At 41.3% G+C, this 22988-nt stretch overlaps 1 protein-coding gene across 3 annotated transcripts in view; it reads left to right on the top strand.

Annotated features, from left to right (window-relative positions):
- The window catches only part of FGF14 (fibroblast growth factor 14), a 634217-nt gene extending 612185 nt beyond the window's left edge, over positions 1-22032 (top strand). For all 3 annotated transcript variants that reach the window (XM_070800451.1, XM_070800452.1, XM_070800453.1), the window contains exons 4-5: positions 18558-18756; positions 19951-22032. In XM_070800451.1, the coding sequence (XP_070656552.1) occupies positions 18558-18756; positions 19951-20087 (336 nt within the window). In that variant the 3' untranslated portion in view covers positions 20088-22032. The remainder of the gene's footprint in view (positions 1-18557; positions 18757-19950) is intronic.
- Positions 22033-22988: the final 956 nt, after the last annotated feature.

The raw sequence follows: 22988 nt of genomic DNA, 5'->3' as shown, positions 1-22988 counted from the left end.
AACATCAGTCCTTCCAATGAATATTCAGGACTTTAGGATGGACTGGTTGGATCTCCTTGCAGTCTAAGGGACTCTCAAGAGTGTTCTTCAGCCACAGTTCAAAAGCATCAATTCTTCAGCACCCAGCTTTCTTTTGGTCCAACCCTCGCATCCATACGTGACTACTGGATCTATACATGACGTCATATAGTAGTCCTCGGGGATTAACAACCACTAAAAATCTTTCAATTAAACATCAGAATTCAGGGTTATTTGAAAAGTCATTTTAGTAAATATCTTTTTGTTGCATTTAAAGTAAACTCAACTTTTTGCAACACTGAATTCAAGTAACATTTATGTATTCTGTTTTACATACTAACTTGATTTTTAATAATTTTTAACAGAAAAGAAAAGCTTAGCATAGCATAATGCCAAGTCTATTAAAATATGTAGATTTTACTGATATTTGCTTCTTTTCTCAAATTATTCTAAAGAATGTTTCTAGTGCCCAGGATAGCTATCCTACCAATAAATCAATTAATCTCATGCAGAAGACCACAGTAATTAAACATGGGTTCTGACATACAAATGATTTTAATTTTCATACACCTCTATAAACCAGAAAAACACTGCCTTTTATAAAATTAAAAGGATTAAAACACAAAGAAAGGGTTTTATGTGGCATGAGTTCATCTGAATCAGTTTTTATCTTATATCTAAGTTCATGAGAAGAGATTGTTCTGGAAGAAGTGTTTCCTTGAAGGAGGGGTGGTTTTTATCAATTTTTATCCTCTCCAAAGAAGAGAACACAGCCTGAAGCGAAAGCTTTCTTCTCTGAAAAATAAGCCTGCTGTGACTTCATACTAAAACAGTGTCTCTCTTTTAATTGCATATGTTTTTATATACAATTGGTAAGAACTACTCTGCTCTTGTAGTTCTCATGCATTGCAAGTTCATGCATAATTTTATGTTTAAAATCAGGCATCCTATGTTTAAAATTAGTCATCCTATGTTTAAAATTAGGTATTTCTCCACGAATTAAAGAACTCCCACTTTAAAACTATAGAAGGGATTCTTGAAAATTCTGTGGAGTGTTGTATAAACATACACTCTTATCACCACCAAAGCCTAAAGATGATGGACCTAAACTCTCATTTGCAAATTGGAGTTGGAGGAAGCACACACGATTTAATCACCTCGTGATGGTGCCACTCAGACTCGCCTTCCAGTCGTGAACTGTGACTAAACCATATGACTAGTTTGCCTACTTGTCTATCACCTGTTAAGATTTAACAGCTCCCGTGCGCATGAGAGCAACTCATCACAGTCTTCAGTTCTCTCCCCAGTTTAAGATTCAATTGGCCAAGTTTGTCTGAATTCCTTGAAAGTTGAAGACTTCATGTATTTATTTTTATCTAACCGTTTTGATTCTTCCTATTTAAGGTAAATTTTAAGAGGCAATAGACATAAAAAAAAGCTAGCTAGAAGGAAATATACGAGGGTTAAGAGGATGGGTAGTGTGGAGTTTTATCTTTTTGTCTTTTTTATACAGTTCATGTGGTTCTCAAGGCAAGCATACTGAGGTGGTTTACCATTCCCTCCTCTAGGGGATCTTCCCAGCCCAGGGATCGAACCTGTGTCTCTGATGTCTCCTGCATTGGCAAGCAAGTCCTTTACCACTAGCTCCACCTGGTTGTTGGTGGTGGTTGAGTCGCTAAGTCGTGTCTGACTCTTTCGACCCCATGGACTGCAGCCCACCAGGCTCCTCTGTCCATGGGATTCTCCAGGCAAGAATACTGGAGTGGGTTGCCCCAATTATATGGTATAAAAGCATTAAAATCATTGAAACAGAGAAGGCAGCAGGGAAAAATATACCCTCTGGGCAGAACTCTTGACAACAAAGAAGGTTCTTCTGGATACTTTGTTTTACCTGATCCATAGTTACCTTGAGGCAGGAGGAGGCAGAGTATTCGGATGGCCCTTGAGTCACCTGCCATTTCACCAGCCGTCTGCCCTGAGATGCTGGTTCTTCAGAAAGCAACATTCTGGACCAGCCCCTGCCTGCTGGGAGCCTAAGCCATGACCTGGGTTCTTAAAGCCCTGCAGCTCAGGGATGCAAACAGCCTAAGAGACACATGACTCATCTCTAAGGTGGAATGACCATAGCATTCAGCCTCAAAATGAGACTTTTTAAAAATAAAGTATAGTTGATTTACAATGTTGTGCTAGTTTCTAATGTACAGCAAAGTGATTCTGTGATATATGTATTGACTCTTTGTGACCCCATCGACTGTAGCCCGCTAGGCTCCTCGGTCCATGGGATTTCCCAGGCAAGAATACTGGAGTGGATTGCCATTTCCTCCTCCAGGGGATCTTCCCAACAGGGATTGAAATTGTATCTCCTGCACTAGCAGGCAGATTCTTTACCACTGAGCTATGGTTACGACCTTAGAGAAAACTGATTTCTCTTTTCTTTTCATATTCCTTTCCATTCCTATCGGATATGAAGTGTTGTTCCCTGAGCTATGGTTACGACCTTATAGAAAAACTGATCTCTCTTTTCTTTCCATATTCCTTTCCATTACCTATTGGATATGAAGTATTGTTCCCTGAGCTATGGTTACGACCTTAGAGAAAACTGATTTCTCTTTTCTTTTCATATTCCTTTCCATTCCTATCGGATATGAAGTGTTGTTCCCTGAGCTATGGTTACGACCTTATAGAAAAACTGATCTCTCTTTTCTTTCCATATTCCTTTCCATTCCTATCGGATATGAAGTGTTGTTCCCTGAGCCATAGTATAGAGTCGGACCTTGTTGTTTGTCTCTTTTGTATATAGTAGCTTGTATCTGCCAATCCCAGACTCCTAATTTATCCCTCCTCACCTTCCCGTTTGGTAGCCGTAAGTTTGTTGGCTGGAAAACTTTCTCCAGAATCATATCTCCAAATCTCAGATATTCTCAGAGGGATCTGTCAGCAAATGGATTTTTTCTTTTTCTGAGAAGGTTCTTGTATCTCAATATGATTTCTTCTGAAATGAGGGAATCCCATGAAGGCCATACATATTCAGCCAGTCCCAATAAGAATCTAACACAGGAGCTGGCAAACGTATTCTGTAAAGGGCCAGATGAATGTCTTAGGTTTGTGGGTCATACTGTCTCATTTGCTACAAATCAGCTACTATTGTAGCTCAAAAATAGTCAAAGCAATAAGCAAATTAGTGGACTTGGCTGTGTGCTAATAAAACTTTGCCTGGGGACTGCAGTTTGCCCATCACTGATCTAGAGATTCCATTTTTGCTTCTTCAATCTGGATATTCAACCACTGTCCTTGAGAACTGTTAATATAGCATCTTCAATGCATAATTGTAAGCGATTCCTAATGTGGAATTTATTAAGACATTAAAGGGAGAACCTATTTAGAACCTGTAAATCTCTGCCCCTGGACTAAAATCTTCCTCCATTCTGAGTTATCTTTCTTTTTAAGGACTTTTAGGTTTATAGAAAAAGTAAGCAGAAAGTAGAGTTCCAAGTTACCCCCACCCCTAAAAAGTTTCCCTTATTATTGGCATCTAAGATTACTATAGTACATATTTTATAATTGATGAACTGATATTGGTATACTACTATAAACTAAGGGCTTCCCAGGTGACTCAGTGGTAAAGAATCTGCCTGTCAATGCAGGAGACACAGGAGAGGTGGGTTTGATTCCTGGGTTGGGAAGATCCCCTGGACGAGGAAATGGCAACCTGCTCCGGCAGTCTTGCCTGGGAAATCCCGTGGACAGAGGAGCCTGGTGGGTTACACTCAATGCGGCCGCAAAAGAGTTGGACACAACTGAACAACTGAGCATGCAAGCGTGTAAGCACTATGAGCTAAAGCCCATAGTTTACATTGGAGTTTACTCTTTGTGTTGTACATTCTATGGATATTGGTAAATATAGGACATATACAATGTCATCTAGATAATGTATCATTATCATATCGATAATTTCACTGCCAGTGATCTTTTTACTCTCTCCATAACTTTGCCTCTTCAGGAATGTCATTGAGTTGGAATCATACATCAAGCATCCTTTGCAGATTGCCTTCTTTCATTTACTAATAGGCATTTAAGATACCTCATGACTTGATCATTTCTTTTTATTGCTGAATAATATCTGATCTATCTGATTCCATTGTGTGTGTTGACTAAAAAAGATGTACCACATGAAAGTTGTAAGTTAAGTTTTCAGTTCAGTTCAGTTCATTTGCTCAGTCATGTCCAACTCTTTGCGACCCTATGAACCGCAGCACGCCAGGCTTCCCTGTCCATCACCATCTCCCGGAGTTCACTCAGACTCACATCCACCGAGTTGGTGATGCCATCCAGCCATCTCATCTTCTGTTGTCCCCTTCTCCTCCTGCCCCCAATCCCTCCCAGCATCAGAGTCTTTTCCAATGAGTCAGCTCTTCGCATGAGGTGGCCAAAGTACTGGAGTTTCAGCTTTAGCATCATTCCTTCCAAAGAACACCCAGGACTGATCTCCTTTAGAATGGACTGGTTGAATCTCCCTGCAGTCCAAGGGATGCTCAAGAGTCTTCTCCAACACCACAGTTCAAAAGCATCAATTCTTCGGTACTCAGCCTTCTTCACAGTTTTACTTGGGGGCAAAATGAGGACTGCTGCCCAGGAGACAGCATCTCAGACAGTTCTGAGGAACTGCTCCAAAGAGGCAGCGGGGAAGGACATATTTATATGTGATTTGGATGAAGAGGGAGTTCATGCAATCAAGCACTTATCTTACAAAAAGGTTTTCTGCTAGTTTCGAGGAGCTGATGTCACCATGAAGGCATTTAGTGTTCTTCTAAATATGAGAAAATGCAAGGATTGGGCTCATGAAATCAGTTCCTGGAAATATTTAACTATCTAAAGACCTATTCCACCAGTTTTCCTGGAGCACAAAGAGCCTCATTCTCCACACTGAACTCCCTTCAGGACAAGTTGAAGGTCAGAGCTGCAGCATCTCAGGATTCAGCCTCTGCAGAGGCAGATGGCAAATGCCCTTGGCAAGCGCCCATGTATAGTTGACATGTGGATTTACCACAGTTTGCTTATACATCCACCTATCGAAAGCCACCTTGGTTGCTCCCAATATTTGGGAATTACAAATAAAGTCTCTATAAACATCCTAGGCAGGTCTCTTCGAGGATGCAAATTTCAGCTCATCTGGGTAAGATAGCAAGGAACATGGTTGCTGGATCACATGGTCAGTTATCTTTTGAAAACACATTCTCAGGACATCATCTGTTTTCTTGGACATCTCTGGAGCTCATCTTTGCTTAATAGAAAGTCACAATCCCACGGCGTGGCCAATATGATTTTCTGTCTTCCAGCTTCACTTCTCCACACAGAGCTTAGCTTCCAGCCACTCTCATCCAGGACCCCTACCTCAAAGAGCTTCTTATAATTTCTAAAATACGGTTCTTTTCCTTCCAAATCGGCTGTTTTTATCTTTCTTCTTCACTTTCACAAACTCTGACTCAGCTTTCAAAACCTAGTTAAATAGTATAACATTTAAAAAGCTTATCCCCTTCTTTGAGGCAGGATTGGCTATTCCTGCAGTCCATGGGGCTGCAAAGATTGAAGGCAAGAGAGAAGGGGCCAAAGAGGATGAGATGGTTGGATGGCATCACCGACTCAATGGGCATGGGTTTGAGCAAGCTCTGGGAGATAGTGAAGGACAGGGAAGCCTGGCGTGCTGCAGTCCATGGGGTTGCAAAGTGTCAGACACGACTTAGACTAAATAGCAACAGCAACGGGGTTGCAAATGACTGAACAACTGCAAATGACATGCCCGCTTCTAGACTCTGCCTCTCAGGCCTTCAGCACAACACAGGAAGCTCTGTTTTGTGATTGCTAATGTAATATTGATCCGCTGTACTAATATGAAAGTGAAACTCTTGAAAACACACACTGTGACATACCTACCAACAAGTCCTTAGTACCTAAGGTAACTGATTTCAGTACAACACTGTGGAAAGTTACTCTCTAAATACTTGAAATAATATCCTATAAAAGGACAGAAAGCACCATGCAAACTTGTGTTATACACAGAAGCTTTATTTTGCCCAAGAACTACAGTATTTGACCTTTCAAAAACAGCAGTGAACACACACCAAATGTCATCCAGTTCCATAAGCAAAAAAACCTACATGTTGTGCTTGACATTCTTTCTCCCTTAGCCGCCATGTACAGTCACAGGGTCCTGACCATTTGACCTCCTAAATATTTCCCCAAACTGCCCTTTTCTCTCTGTCTCCGCTGCCGACATCTGCGCCTGGTACTGAAGTGAACAGCCAGCATCCTTGAATCCAAACTGGTTCTCTTCTCCATTCTTTACAGTTTTGCCGGAGTGGTCTTTCCAAATGCCCACCTGCCTTTGATATGCCCCTGCAATGGAACGTTTACTGCTGTTTCATTGTTTTTAGGGAAAGCCCCAAACTCTTCATGTGACCTCCCAGTTTGGCACATGTTTAACACCCAGACCCCAGATCTTTACTGCGGTCTCTTTCACACTCTGCGTTCCAATTTCAGTTTCCTTTTTGTCCTCTAAAATCTGTCTGCTCCTGCCACAGGCCCTTTGCACATGATGTCGCCCTTACCAGAAATGTACTTTTTAATTCATTTTTAAAGTCATTATTGAATTTTTTCCATTATTACTGCTGTTTTATGTTTTGGTTTTCTGGCCACGAGGCATGTGTGATCTCAGCTCCCCAACCAGGGATTGAACTTTCATTCCCTGCATTGGAAGGTGAGGTCTTAACCACTGGACCACCAGGGAAGTCCCTCCAGGAATATTCTTTATCCTGCTCTGTTGTTGTTATGTCTTTGTCATTAAGTCATAGCCAACTCTTGCAACCCCATGGACTGTAGCCCTTAAGGCTCCTCTGTCCATGGGATTTCCCAGACAAGAATACTGGAGTGGGTTGCTATTTCCTTCTCCAAGGGATCTTCCCCACCCAGGGATTGAACCCAAGTCTCCTGAATGCAGGCAGATTCTTTCCCACTGAGCCACCAGGAAAGCCCTTATCCTGCTCTAAGCCTAGCTAACTCACTTAGCTCGGAGGTCAATGTTTTTTCCTTACCCATTCAGGCGAGGTCAGACTTGTTTATTATGTGTTCTCACAGAAATAACTGCTTTTCTTGTAAGAATTTGTCTTATTTTGTAACGATATGATCAATAGTGTAACTGTTTCCTCTGCTAGACCGTCATGCCTTAAGACTACCCATTATATCATTTTTGCTCATAATTGTATCTCTAGGTCAAGAACAGTGACTGGCCATAATATAATGCCTAAATTTCATGCATTTATTTATCCAGTTAACAATGGATTTAGACATTATTAAGTGCAGAATAATGGAAACTTGTTACCATGTGTGTTCACAGTATTTAAAATTTCAAATTTATTATGTAATATCTAGGACAGAAAGTTTAGCACTTGTACAGAGTCGGACATGACTGACTAACCCTTTCACTTTTCATATATGTGTATGTGTGTATATATATATATATATACACATTTTGATCAATTTTAAATAATATAATTATTCCCATTTCCTAGTGTCATACTCTCAACCAACAACCTGGAAAGTAAAACAATTTATTTTTGCCTGTAAAATTCATAATATAACATGAAAATAATTCAGTGCTAATTATATAACTAAATCCACAGCAGGACTGAGCTTCACGGTGTTGCCTTCATCCGGGTAAGGACGTTTAGCCACAGGTTGACATTCTCCTCTCGCTGGTCACTCTTCGTCCCACGAAGTGTGGCTGTTGCCTCTTTTCTGACTTTCCTGACCTTTCTCTTCAGTGGTCTGTGTATGCCCTTTTGTGTAACCTTTGGAATTATCAAACAATTTGCAACCAGAATCTGGGGACTCATGGCCAGTGTGTTTCTGGCTAATAAAATAAAAGCAAAGGAAAACAATCCTTGGGTTTTCATTTCAGCACCACGTGAGCTTCCTCGTATTCCACACATTCATGGTGATGATGATTCTTTTTCCTTTTTTCCTTTTTGTTAGTGTTGGTAATTTTTTATTACTGACCTCTTTTATTCCAGTGAGATGATTTATTTGATATTCTGAGTGCGGGGGAAACCCCTTACCTTTGGCTCATACTTTCAACATTGTTGTTATTAATAAATATTGCTCAGTAGCAGCAGTATGTACACAATATATCACACAAATATACATGAAAACATCTTAATCCATTGCTTATGAGGACCTAAGCCCTCAGAGTCTTAAAATCATCATCTCTGACATGGGATCATGCTATTCTTCTCAAAGCATTTTTAACTGCACTGTTGAATCAAACGAAATATATGTGGGTGGGCTCTAAAAATCATAAAGCTCAATATAGGTTAATATTTTTCAACAAATATGACATTTTAGGAGTATTTCAGAACCTACTTCTAGTTCATTTTTCTATGGAAGCTTGTATTTTGTAGGTTGGATGAATGGATACTTTTGATTATTGGTGTGGTTTGGTTTTTATTTATGCAAGTGGTTTTTGACTGAGCATTTTTATTAGGAAAAATACACAATGCCAACACACACAAAAAGTTTTATGGAAAGGTCTAACTTAAAGTGGAGCTTAAAGGAAAGAAAGTAGAAAAAGCTTGTAGAGGCATGTACAAATGTTTTTTCCATCATTCAGTGGCTGGGGAAGGTGTGTGTGCCTTGGGTGAAGAGAAGAAGAGATTCATTTTAAGTATTCCTATGTATTCTTGTTCTTTTTTTTTTAACTCTTTTATTCTATTTTTTCCCCCTTAACAATTATATCCTAAGACATGTGACACTTCTGCCAAGGTGATAGCATATATCAGTTATTACTATTTTCCATTTATATTTGTTTTCACCCGTAGTTAGATGTAGATAAAGAGTAGCTGTAAAAGGTACATTTTAAAAATAATCTTGTGTATTTCTTTTTGACTGTGCCTGATCTTCATTGCCGTGTGGGTTTTCCTCTAGTTGCGTTGAGTGGGGACTACTCTCTGGTTGCGGTGTTTGGGCTTCTCACTTCGGTGGTTACTCTTGAGGAGCATGGGCTCTAGGGCGCTCGGGCTTCAGTAGTTGCGGTCCTGGCCTCTAAAACACTGGCTCAACACCACAACACTGGCTCCATTGTGGTGCATGGACTTCGTTGCTCCGAGGCATGTGGGATCTTCCTGGACCGGGGATCGAACCCATGTCTCCTACATCAGCAGGTGAATTCTTTACCACTGAGCCAGCAAGAAAGCCCTAAGGTACATATTTCCTGTGTTCTCACTGAGTAAATACTGATTTGTATGGCTTATCAATTCCTTAATGATACCAGGTAGGCAACAATGACTGCTGAAGTAGGATAGAACAATTGAATGTGTAATGCTTGTGCATCCAGAGTCATATGGAGCTGGGCTAGGTGGCTCTGTCGATGTTGGTAGGACTTGATCACTTGTCTGGAAACAGGCTACTTTAAGTTGGGCAACTTGGCTATGTTCCACGTGTCCCTCCTCCAGCAGGCTAGCCCAGGCGTGCTCTCGGGGCAGTGGAGAGCTTGAGAGGGCAAACCCAACTGAACACGTGCCTGACAAGCCTCTGCCCTCTCCCCCTTAGCTCACAGTGAGAAGACAAGTCAAATGACATGCTGAAGACCTTTGATTCAGGGGAGGGTGAAGAATTCAGCCCATTTTTGCAGCTGATCACATTGATGTATGGCAAAAACCATCACACTATTATAAAGTAATTATCCTACAATTAAAAGCAAACTATAAATTAAAAAAAATAAAATTAAAAACATGATTAAACTTGAAAATGAAATACCTCTCTTCAGTTGAATGATAAATGGATAGGAATAGCTAAATGAGTCATCTTGATGAAAATAAATGTTCTTGGGCAAATTGCTTAACCCCTCTGGGCTCCGTTTCTCATTTCCAAAATGAGGGTACTAATAGTACCAATCTCATAGATTATAGTGTGGAATAGTTAGTTGAGTAGGTAAATGTACAGAACAGTCCTTGGTACAGAATTATACACAATTTAAGTGTTATCTGTAATTATGTGTACTGTCTCTCAGTCGTGTCTGACTGTTTGTGACCCTATGGACGGTAGCCCGTCAGACTCCTCTGTCCATGGAATTCTCCAGGCAAGAATACTGGACTGGGTTGCTATTTCCTTCTCCAGGGGATCTTCCTGACCCAGGGATCAAACCTGTGTCTCCTGCATTGCAGGCAGATTCTTTACCACTAGCACCAACTGGGAAGCCCTGTGTTACTAACACAATAATGATATTGTTAGTAGTATTATTAGGTATCCATTGTTAAGCCATAACAAATTGTGAGAATGGTATATGGTTGGGTTAATACTTCTTCAAACATATTTATTTTGTGGTAGTTTTGCTAATATTTATAGCACTGATACCATCTGTTCATGTTGCAAGCATTATTATTTTAGGAATTTATTCATGTCTATATTATGGAGAAAACAGATTTAACATTATAGAACCAGTTCCCACATATTTTAATTATAATCTTAAAGCTTCTTATTTAAAGATACATTGTAAATATATTTGTTTCCATTTTCTTGCTTTAATAAATTTTTATTCTAATCATAAAAATAATAGCAAGCTTATGAATAATGCCAATTTAAAGACTGAGGGCAGGAGAAGAAGGGGACAACAGAGGATGAGATGGTTGGATGGCATCACCGACTCGATAGACATGGGTTTGGGTGGACTCGGGAGTTGGTTATGGACAAGGAGGCCTGGCGTGCTGCGGTTCATGGGGTCACAAAGAGTCAGAAACGACTGAGCGACTGAACTGACTGAACTGAATCAATATTTACTAAAATTTCATGATCATTTATTAATTTGTTCTGTATAGTAACAGGAGGGCTCCCCTGGTGGCTCAGTGGTAAAAAATTTGCCTGCCAATGCAGGAGACTTGGATTTGATCCCTGGGTCGGGAAGATCCCCAGGAGAAGGAAATAGCAACCCACTCCAGTACTCTTGCCTGGAAAATCCCATGGACAGAGGAGCCTTGTAGGCTGCAGTCCATGGGGTCGCTAAGAGTCGGACTCGACTGAAGCGACTTAGCAGCAGCAGCAGCAGCAGCAGCAGCCAGTATTCTTACTTGGTGAATCCCATGGACAGAGGAGCCTGGTGGGCTACAGTCCACAGAGTTGGAAAGAGTCAGACATAACTTAGTGACTAAGCAACAAAACAACAATTTTTAATATAGTCAGAGATAAAAACAAAAGAGATGTAGTAACTCAATGGATTGTGAGTTAGCCCAGCACTTTCACAGGAAGCCCAGACCCAAAACATACCATTAAGGCTTTTCCAGGGCTGAAACACTGATGAAAATATTGATTCAAATGGTCTGCATTTGTATATATGAAAATAAGTGCAATCCAGACTTCATTTGGAAATATTCGCAACTAGCTTAACGACCCCTCCCCCAATTCCCTAGGTTGGAAAGTCCTTGAAATTTATCTTTAGATGAGAGTTGGCAAAATTTTTTAGCAAAGGACTGTACAGTAAATACTGCAGTTTTTGCAGGCCATGCAATCTCAGCTCTCCTCTGAACTTTGTAGCATGAATTTGGCCCATGGACTGTAATTTGCCAACCACTGAGTCAGATTCTCAAGGTTACTGTTAGCTATTAGGTTTTGATTATGCTGAGTTATCTGGGTTTATGGCTTATTCATTGGTTACAAATTGTGGAACCTGGGTCCTCTATTTCCCCCCACCCCCTTCTCTCATTCTGATCGGAGAAGCCTAGCTTGCTGCATGCAAATGGCCCATCGCGGTATTTTCCTAAACAAAGACGTTTCCCTCCAAAGAGGAATTCTGCTGCTACTGTTAAGATAATAAGTACACCACAGATGGTGCTTTCCTTTCAAAACAACCACAACAGAAAAGGAGATATGAAATTTTTGTTTCATTGTTGTGTTTTTTTCTCTTCTGTGATTTGATGATTTCGTTTGGCAAAGTTACAGGTTAATATTTAAGCTTCTGCTGGGACTCTATCGCTGCTGATTTTTGCTGTGGCAGTGTTGGTGGCTCTAAATATAGTCTGGAAGGACGAGAAAAAGACATACCAAACTCCTTATCTATTTCATTTTGGCAGTTTCAAAGAGTTTATAGCTGAGCTTAGACTTAAATACGTCTTCTCATACTATCATTGCCAGCTGTAGAATGTCTCACTGGCACAATCTTGGTATTGCTCAATCGTTTAAAAACCATCTATCAGGTTAGGGCTGTATTGACAAGCCTCCTGGGGTTCCTTCCTTCCTTAGTTCTTCTCTTGCTGGTCCACGCTGGGGGTCTCAAACTGATGTGTTCAGGGGGCCATCTCAGATCCTTGATACACACTATATTGAAAAACAAAAGCGGGAACAAACAAATAGTTGCCAACACACACAGGAGATTTTTATCTAGAAATCCGGGTATTTTTATTCCTTGAAAAACCAGATCACTAAAGGTCTAAGGCTTTTGTTTTCCCATGAGAACCGTCACCTTTTCTGCCACTCCGTCTGTCTGCTCAACTCCGAGACTAAGTGAGGGGCATTTATCCTCACATGTGCTCTGCTGGGCTGCACCCAGCAAGCCTGCAAGTGGTGTACTTGCTCAGCTTCAAGATCTAAGAAAGAGTCCAGAGTCAGCAATGGTGTCACTCAGTTCCTCCAACCAGCCTGTTATTCTATGATTGTTTATTTAGTTATTTATTATTTATTTTGGGCTGTGCTGGGTCTTCGTTGCTACATGGACTTTCCCTAGTTGCTGCGAGTGAGGGCTACTCTTTGTTGCGGGCGCGTGGCCTTCTCATTGAGGCGGCTTCTCTTGTTCTGGAGCTCAGGCTTTAGGCGCTTCAGCTGCAGTAATTGTGGTGCGTGGGCTTGCTTGCTCTACGCCATGTGGGATCTTCCTGGACCAGGGATAGAACCTGTGTCCCCTGCATTGGCAGGTTCTTAATCACTGGGCCATCAGGGAAGTTCCTTATCCTGTGATTTTTGTTCCCATTTTAGAGATGAGAATACTGAAGCCCAGAGATTAAGTAATTTTCCCAAGGACACCCAGCAAGGAAAGAGTAGGGTCAAGGTTGACGCCAGGCAGTCTGGATCCACAGATGTTGTTCACCGTTACTCTGTCTCCCATTTGCAAATTAAAAGTATATTTGTCCCTTACAAGTAGTTACCAATTGCAGTTTCTATTAATCCTACCAGTCCTCCTGAGAATGAAGGGATTGTTTTCAACTCCAGTATTTCATGAGCAGATTAAATTCTCTAAAAGTCTAGCAAAGAGCATTAGACAATAGTAGCCTTAAATGTAGTGTGTGTGTGCATGTGAGTATGTGTATATGCAGTAATTATTTAACCGAGAATAAAGAAGGGTGAAAAAGTACCAACCAGTCTCCACCAGTACAACTGCCTGAAAGCTTTGGCTCTAATGTAGAAGACTGAATCACCTCCCTGTGAAGTCACTGCCACAGCTTGCAGAAAGGAGGTGTTATTGACTTCCTCGGAGTCCTAAGATGCAAACATTGTATCTAAAAAGACTTAGTGTCAGAGGTATACTAAGGTGCGTGCTAAGTCACTTTAATCGCATGACCCTATGGACTGTAGCCCAGTAGGCTCCTCTGTCCATGGGATTCCCCAGGTAAGAATACTAGAGTAGGCTGTGGTGCCCTCCTCCAGGGGATCTTCCCAACCTAGGAGTTGAACCCATGTCTCCTGTGTCTCCTGCATTGGCAGGCGGGTTCTTTACCACTAGCACCACCATACTGAGGTACACTCTGAGAATAAACGACTTCTTCTGAGTCAAGGGTCTTCACTATCTTTCATATTCAACTTCCTCAGTTTAGAGTATAAACAATACATTTCTAATTGCCAATGCAAGGCAAGCAGCATCCTCCACATTTCATACATCACAGCAGTTGGGACCGGATCCGTGTAAGGAAAGATTGACTACTCTGTGGACCTGCGTTTTCAAAGCTAGAGGTCAGTCTTTAAGATCAGTCTTCTATGATCCTCTTAATAAGGGAAGGCTCTGGGTAGAGACCCAATATCTTAGGCAGCAGGTTCCAGCTCCTCTCTCCGCCTGAATGGTCAACTGAGTCAGCCTTTACCAAACCCACTCCCAGCTGATTCTAAGACAGATTTTTAACAATAAAACCTGCTTTAGGTTTTATTTCTATGTTTGGATGCCTTGAAAGTGAAGTGAAAGAGTTAGTCACTCAGTCATGTCCAACTCTTTGCAACTCCATGGACTGTAGTCCATGATGGAATTCTCCAGGCAAGAATACTGGAGTGGGTTGCCCTTCCCTTCTCCAGGCAATCTTCCTGATCTGGGGATCGAACCTGGGTCTCCTGCATTACAGGTAGATTCTTTACCCTCTGAGTCACCAGGGAAGCCCTTTGGATGCCTTGGCCTGTCTCAGTAAAATGACAAAGGACATGCCAAATTCTAATCTGTTTGTCCCAGAAGATCCATGTTCAACCAATATTATATTTATTAATCTTTTGAGGATAAGCCAGATTTAGAGCATTCCATTTTATTTTCCTTCAGTTCAGTTCAGTTCAGTTGCTCAGTCGTGTCTGACTCTTTGCAACCCCATGAATTGCAGCACACCAGGCCTCCCTGTCCATCACCAACTCTCTGAGTTCATTCAAACTCATGTCCATCGAGTCGGTGATGCCATCCAGGCATCTCATCCTCTGTCGTCCCCTTTTCCTCCTGCCCCCAATCCCTCCCAGCATCAGAGTCTTTTCCAATGAGTCAACTCTATGCATGACGTGGCCAAAGTACTGGAGTTTCAGCTTTAGCATCATTCCTTCCAAAGAAATCCCAGGGCTGATCTCCTTTAGAATGGAGTGGTTGGATCTCCTTGCAGTCCAAGGGACTCTCAAGAGTCTTCTCCAACACCACAGTTCAAAAGTATCAATTCTTTGTTGCTCAACTTTCTTCACAGTCGAACTCTCACATCCATACATGACCACTGGAAAAACCATAGCCTTGACTAGACAGACCTTTGTGGGCAAAGTAATGTCTCTGCTTTTGAATATGCTATCTAGGTTGGTCATAATTTTCCTTCCAAGGAGTAAGAGTCTTTTAATTTCATGGCTGCAATCACCATCTGCAGTGATTTTGGAGCCCAAAAAAATTAAGTCAGCCACCATTTCCACTCTTTCCCCATCTATTTCCCATGAAGTGATGAGATCAGGTGCCATGATCTTCGTTTTCTGAATGTTGAGCTTTAAGCCAACTTTTTCACTCTCCTCTTTCACTTTCATCAAGAGGCTTTTTAGTTCCTCTTCACTTTCTGCCATAAGAGTGGTGTCATCTGTATATCTGAGGTTATTGATATTTCTCCCAGCCATCTTGATTCTAACTTGTGCTTCTTCCAGCCCAGCGTTTTTAATAATGTACTCTGCATTTAAGTTAAATAAGCAGGGTGACAGTATACAGCCTTGATGTACTCCTTTTCCTATTTGGAATCAGTCTGTTGTTCTATATCCAGTTCTAACTGTTGCTTCCTGACCTGCATATAGGTTTCTCAAGAGGCAGGTCAGATGGTCTGGTATTCCCATCTCTTTCGGAATTTTCCACGGTTTATTGTGATCCACACAGTCAAAGGCTTTGGCATAGTCAATAAAGAAGAAATAGATGTTTTTCTGGAACTCTCTTGCTTTTTCAATGATCCAGAATACTGACGTGGTTTGCCATTCCCTTCTCCAGTGGACCACATACTGTCAGACCTCTCCACCATGACCCACCATCTTGGGTGGCCCCACAGGGCATGGCTTAGTTTCGTTGAGTTAGACAAGGCTGTGGTCCTAGTGTGATTAGATTGACTAGTTTTCTGTGAGTATAGTTTCATGTGTCTGCCCTCTGATGCCTTCTCGCAACACCTACCATCTTACTTGGGTTTCTCTTACCTTGGACGTGGGGTATCTCTTCACGGCTGCTCTAGCAAAGCGCAGCCGCTGCTCCTTACCTTGGACGAGGGGTATCTCCTCACCGCCGCCCCTCCTGACCTTGAATGTGGAGTAGCTCCTCTTGGCCCTCCTGCTCCCGCACAGCCACTGCTCCTTGGACATGGGGCAGCTCCTCCCGGCCGCCCACCCTGACCTTGGACTGGGGTGGCTGCTCCTGCGCTGTTTATTTTCCTTACCTCACCACAAATGTGTGAACTCGGACCCTTTTATTAGTCTTTCTTCTGTTCAGGGCCTGGAGATTGACTTACCAAGGCTATCATTTATTAGTGAGAGAACTAATAGGATATTTGGAGAAATAAAACTTAGTGGAAGACCAGAACATTTATTCAGATGGTACCTTATTCAAATGAGGGCTACATAAATTCCTTTGGGAGGGGCTAAACCTATCTTTCTGCTATTTTAATCTCATCAAATTAATCACTGGAACTGTCATCTTTGTCATGAGAAGCATCTGCCATTAACAAAACCTGTTCCCCTTGGAAAACAATTTAACTTTCATTGAATTAAAGTTATGGCACACTCTGAATAAATTGTATCCTGCAAGAGACACCACTTGATAATTAACACTCTCATGGGAAATACTTAAAGACCATTTCTACAGGAAACAATGTCATGCCCCTTATTATGGTTAGCATAATTTTAACTCTTAAAGCTTTTATTTTTTTAGATCCTAAATGATGTGTTTTTCTGAATGTGTATAGAAAATAACTTCTTTTTTTAATTTAAATTTATTTATTTTAATTAGAGGGTAATTACTTTACAATATTGTATTGGTTTTGCCATACGTCAACATGAATCCGCCACGAGCGTACATGTGTTCCCAATCCTGAACCCCCCTCCCTAGAAAATAACTTCTTTAAAAGAAAACAAAGTTACCATTTTTCAGCAGTCATAAAAATCTATTAAGGTGAAAAAAAATTTAAGTACGTGATATTTTCAAAAAGATAATGACAATAAAGGTCTATTTTGCATCTGTATTTCATAAATATGGAATAGCACAGTATTGAGCCTATATAAAATAGCCACAAAAGCTAGTTAAGTGACTTCCATGATATGCAACTAGGAAGGTGGAATTTTTAAATTATTTTTCAACGAAGTCTATCAGAAATGCTTTTGTAGGTTAACTTCTAGAAGTATGTAAAACTCATCTATGAATATTTGTAATATTAATAATAACTTTAAAGTAGCAACTGTGTGTTATTCATCAGTTGATGTAGATTATGGTGTTGAAAGTCATGTTAACTCATTGTGCTGTTTCAAAATATGTGGAGTGGAACTTAGGCATAACAGCCATTGATGGTTCTCTTGAAGAGTTCCAGGGGGGCTCCAGACCATGGCTTAGGTTGTGGTTTTCAGCTCCCGTCTCTATGACCAGCTAACATGACCCCTGGCCTCAGCTTCAGGGGCTAGCTTGTGTGCCAACTGATTGTCAGGGGTTTGGTTTGAGGTGTCAGTTTGTCTCTTTGTAGGTAAAACATGTCATCCTGTAATATCAGTGATCCAGTGAACAACTGGAAACTGTTAGATTATCATGTAATAATAATTCTTACAGAAATATTGAAAATAGGTTAGCAAATACCTTCAATATATCTTATAGAGGTTTAGCCAAACAGTTCATTTGGGTTTTTCCATATGATGTTACAGAAAAACCTAAAGTAACCTCTTGACCAACCCAATATTATCATTATTATTATTTAAATTTATTGTGAATACAGGGTGCTGGACTTCCTAGGTGGCACTCGTGGTAAAGAACCCGCCTGAAAATGCAGGAGACAAAGGAGATATTGGTTTGTCCCCTGGGTCTGGAAGACCACCTGGAGGAGGGCGTGGCAACCCACTCCAGTAATCTTGCCTGGAGAATTCCAGGGACAGAGGAGCCTGGCAGGCTACAGTCCGTGGGGCCCTACATAGTTGGACATGATTGAAGCAGCTTAGCACAAAGGCATGCACAGGGTGATACTTTATCGTGCTGTTTCTGGTTATACCCTGCTTGAATTGTATCCTGTTCAACCAAATACTATTGCTCCTGTCTTCTATTTTCTAATTAGAGGACATCCATAATTTTGCCTATATACATACATACATACATACATGAATGTGTGCTAAGTCAGTTCAGTCGTGCCCGACTCTTTGCGACCCTATGGCCTATAGCCAACCAGGCTCCTCTGTCCATGGGATTCTCCAGGAAAGAATACCGGAGTGGGTTGCCATTTCCTTCTCCATGGGATCTACCCAACCCAGGGATCGAACCTACGTTTCTTACTTCTCCTGCATTGGCATTGGCAGCAGGTTTTCTACCACTAGCACCACCTGGGAAGCCCCATACATACGTGTATATATATATATATATATTTTCCCCCAAAGTAGCAGCTTCTTCTCAACATATTGTATGTTGATAAAAGTTAACACCTGTAGGAAGAGGAACATCTGGTCATCCATGCCCGAGTGCTGCCTGGCCGGCCATCCTAGACGAGTTTTTGCAAGAAGGAAGAGGAAATAAATACAAGGAAGCTCCCACCCCTTCCTCTAACCTTCACTTCTTCCTTTTCTCTCAACAGGAACTTTTTACCCCTGAGTGCAAGTTTAAAGAATCTGTTTTTGAAAACTATTATGTAATCTACTCATCTATGCTGTACAGACAACAGGAATCTGGCAGAGCCTGGTTTTTGGGATTGAATAAAGAAGGGCAAGTTATGAAAGGAAACAGAGTAAAGAAAACCAAACCAGCAGCTCATTTTCTACCCAAGCCATTGGAAGGTGAGTGTTGTGTGTGCAGTATCCTGATCAGATGTATTACATGTTTATCTCCCACATCCATGACTCTGCCATGGCCACAAGGGAACCTCATGGAAGGCTGGAAATGTCTCTTACCTTGCTCTGGGTGGTGGTCCCACAGGTGTCTACTTATATTGTGCATTTAAGATTGGTATACGTTACTGTATATATGTGTATGTGTGTATATATGCATATGGTGGTTCATCCTAATGAAACATAAGGTATCTTCATAAAATATCAGCTTTCGAAACCCTAAAAGCAGGTTGGGCAGCTCTAATTCACGTGTGTTTCTGATGGCAGAAGATTTTAAGTCAGCTCATTTTCCCCAAGCACCAGTAAGTCTGGAAGTTCCTTTCCCAGGATTCCCTAGGATCCTTTTCTAACAAAACCACATGAACTATTGGAATCAGTGATGTCACCAGATACTACTCAATTCCTTGGAGCCTCCTCGGATGTCAGTCCCAGTAATCCTCTTGCCATTCGGCACTTCTGCCTTATAGGATATCAATTACAGATTTTCAGGATTACATTTGAAAATGAGGCATAAAAATATAGAACGTTTCACACTTGCCTTCAGTTATTTAAGGGGGTCTGTGCACGACTGGCGGGAGAGAAAATTCAAACAATGAGCTCCAGAAGGTTCTGGCTTTGCCTGTTGCTTTGTATGGCTTCGAAGCTGACATAGTGTTATCATGTTGCTTTTTAATCACTTGAGAGTTTGAATTTAATGACCTAAAGACCTAGACTGGAGAAGATGAGTGGGAATGAGTGTCCTTGTGTTGACAGCATGTAGTGGGAGGAGGGTCTGGCTTTTTCTCGCTGAACAAAGAGAATTGGATTAAATGCTTGCCATTCTCATATACTTCCTGTGGCCTGTGTGTGTGTGTGTGTGTGTGTGTGTGTGTGTGTCTATAGCCCCCATTTAAACCTTCTCTCCTCGACAAAAATCCAGGCACACCGACGTGCACGGTTTGGAGACACAAAACCGGAAAATGGAAAAGGAAGTCATACTTTCTGTTCAGGGGCTGGTTTTTACTGCTTTTAAAACAGGAATTCCCTCTAGATGGGGTTACTCGACTTCCGGGAAAAAAGACTGGGCCTCCAGCGGAGGTCTGTGCGTGAGCCTAACCAGGTAACGTCTCCTTTTCTGCCCTCCTCCCCTGTCCCCACCACTAGTTGCCATGTACCGAGAACCATCTTTGCATGACGTCGGAGAAACGGTCCCGAAGGCCGGGGTGACGCCGAGTAAAAGCACGAGCGCGTCGGCCATCATGAATGGAGGCAAACCAGTCAACAAAAGTAAGACGACATAGCCAGACCCTCACGGGTGTTGTGACTGACTCGCCCCCGAGCGCCGTTGAGCCATTTATCCCGGCCAGACCCTCCCGCTTCCTCCGGGGGCCCAGGAGCCGCTGGGGGTAGGCTGCTCCCCGCTGGCCCGAACTCCTTGGTTGCAAGTGGATAAATCTCAACGCGTCGCACCCCCCCACAAGAAGAAGACACCTGGACAACCAGCTCAACTCAGACCATGGAATGCCCTACCAGATATGGAATGCCTTTTTAATATCTTTTCTGTGACTGTGACACTTCATGTGAATGACCTCCTTCACGAGTCCACTCGACACCTTGCCTGCTGACAGCTACCCATATTCCTTTTTGAGTCCCGTTTCGGCGAAATCCATGTGTTTCAGTTCGATTTTTGTAGCACACAGATACTCTTGAGTAAATTTCTAGTTAGATGCTGTAAACCTGTGCTATTCTGGAGTTCTCTTCTTCCCATTTATTTTTCCCAGGGCTGCTGGCTCTACTGTCTGTGACCTTTTGTAGGGATGGTGTTCCTCCCAATCTTAACTGTCGTGGTTGGCTTAGTTGGGAAGCGATCAGGGAAACGGAAAGCCTTCTAAACCTATTATGACAAATTGCATCTATAAAGATTAGGACTGTGATCTCCGGCTCACACTACTGATGAAACACACATATACCCCCCGTCCAGTAGCAGATACTGTGCTCCCGAGGCCCACGCGGCTGGGCTGAGAAACGGGGTCAAACGCGGTCATGGGAAGCGCTCTATGATCTGGGTTTGACATGCCCCTTAGTTTCTTTGTGTGTGTGTGTGTGTGTGTTTTATACATATCACAAGCTTACTGGTAATGGTAACATTTGCCTTGCCCAGCGAGCAAGACCCACTGGTTTTTGAGAAAGTGGGTCAGAAGAACTCTGTAGGCCTTGTAGGCCTGATTAAGGTTCATTTTTCATCTATGAATCCTCATTATTTGGGAAAAAAGGAAAAAAAATCAATGATTAACAACCTACAAGAATTGCGCTACCTAAATCCATTTCAGATAGAGAATCCTTTCTGTTTTTAATGAACCAGACTTAACACCATCCCCGATCTGGGCTGCGTTCCACTCATACTCGGCAGAGCATGGGCAAGGCGGCTGTTGTGTTCTTTCCTGCAGCAGCAATGCAAATGTTAGTTATAAATTAGACTTTAATATTTTTGGTGTTTAATGACAAGTTTTTAAACCGGACACATTAGGGGGAAAAAAAAGTATTTTTTTTAGCTCAGCATGCTGAGTCAGGTACTGTGTATTTCACCGGTCCATACCTCTGACTCAGCTTCTGGGGTCCGTGTGGCCCTGTAGCTGAGTTAGAGGTGCCTTGCCATGATCTCAGAATGCAGTCTGTTGAATTATTCTACATTAAAAATAAAGGCAAACCAACACGTTCAAATATCAAGTTTTCAGTCCATCCAATATATATATATATGTATTTTTTTTTTCCTTGCTTTTGTTTGATTTTGCTTTCTTAACTTCCTTTGGGATTTCCAACTGCTGAATTCTGAGCTTAGGGAAGACAGCAACTGAGAAAGTCCAGGAATAGTTGACTCCACAGTGAAGAAACCATGCAAAATGTTCACCATTGGCTCTAAAGTGTTTCAAAATGTTTGATACTAAACTGTTTGGAAATATATTTGTTAACTGTATATACTTAATAAATTTCAATGTTTTTCTCCTCTGAACAGTTAATTGAGACCAAACTAAACCTCATTTATAGAAAGCTATATGTGGGATCCATGTACTGGCCTCTTGTTATTTTCTATGTGGAAGGATGACCCAGTCGCCATTTTCTCCCATCCGCACTGTATTTACTGGGGAATTATTTTGTCACTGCTTTCCTAAGTCTCCATGACAGCCTTTGCCCAGCCTTTAAAAATTTTGGCCTGCTTAGCTGATTAAAGATTTACTATCAATTTAACTGTTTATGCTTATTTCATTTTCATATTGAATTCCTCTTTAATAAATAAAAAGTTAGCATAACATCTGAGTAGATTTATTGTTGATAATGCTAAAGTACAAATACAACATAATGATTCTTTTGACCTCTCTTGATTTCTTATTACACCGTTTCAAAGCCTATTATTTTTAATAGGCTAAGTTAAAATACATTAGATGAATTACATTAATCAATTTTTAGGGAAGACATATAATCCATAGTATGTGACAAACTGAATAACAACTTGAAATTCCAATTAGATGGACTGACCCTACTATGTGCATGTGTGCACAGGTGCACACACACACACACACACATCAAAAAACCCCACCTATATGTTTTTGGTAATCAGCCCTACTTGCTGGTTTCTTTTTCTCTCCTGCAAGCTTGTTTATTGGTTAAAATTATGACAAGATTTATTTTTGTAAATGAATGAGATTTCAGTAAATGTGTACCTCTGTTTTGTTTTTTACATGAGTTACCTATAAGGGCATTTTTCCCTATGAATGGATGTCAAATACTTTCTTCTAATATATGTTTAGACGTACTGCAGAGGGCTCCTTGTTAGTTGTGATTTAGTTAGATCACTTCCTCTGTGTCTGGTCTGACCTGTTGCATGGAACGAGGACAGCACTGATGAACTGCATGTTGTAGGACCTGTGTTTCAAGAGCCATTGGTGTGTATTGCTCATCTACATACAAAGAGTTTGTCTGCATTGTACAGTTTCTGTGTTTAATATCATTTGTTGTATTCATAAATACAACACATTGAATAAAATATTTATATGAAGGCATATTCCAGAACATTGAACAACTTTATGTAACAAAATGGCATTGGATCACCCACAGATATAGAGAAATGTCATGTAAATAAGTTTAGTAAACTCAGTCTCCCCCTTTACCATGCCAAAGAAGATTTTAGCTCTTTGATGATACCT

The sequence above is a fragment of the Bos indicus genome, chromosome 12 (genome assembly GCF_029378745.1).
Source record: "Bos indicus isolate NIAB-ARS_2022 breed Sahiwal x Tharparkar chromosome 12, NIAB-ARS_B.indTharparkar_mat_pri_1.0, whole genome shotgun sequence".
NCBI classification, from domain to species: Eukaryota; Metazoa; Chordata; class Mammalia; order Artiodactyla; family Bovidae; genus Bos; species Bos indicus.
Note: the sequence above shows the minus strand (reverse complement) of the source record. Positions and strands in the feature narration are given on the sequence as shown.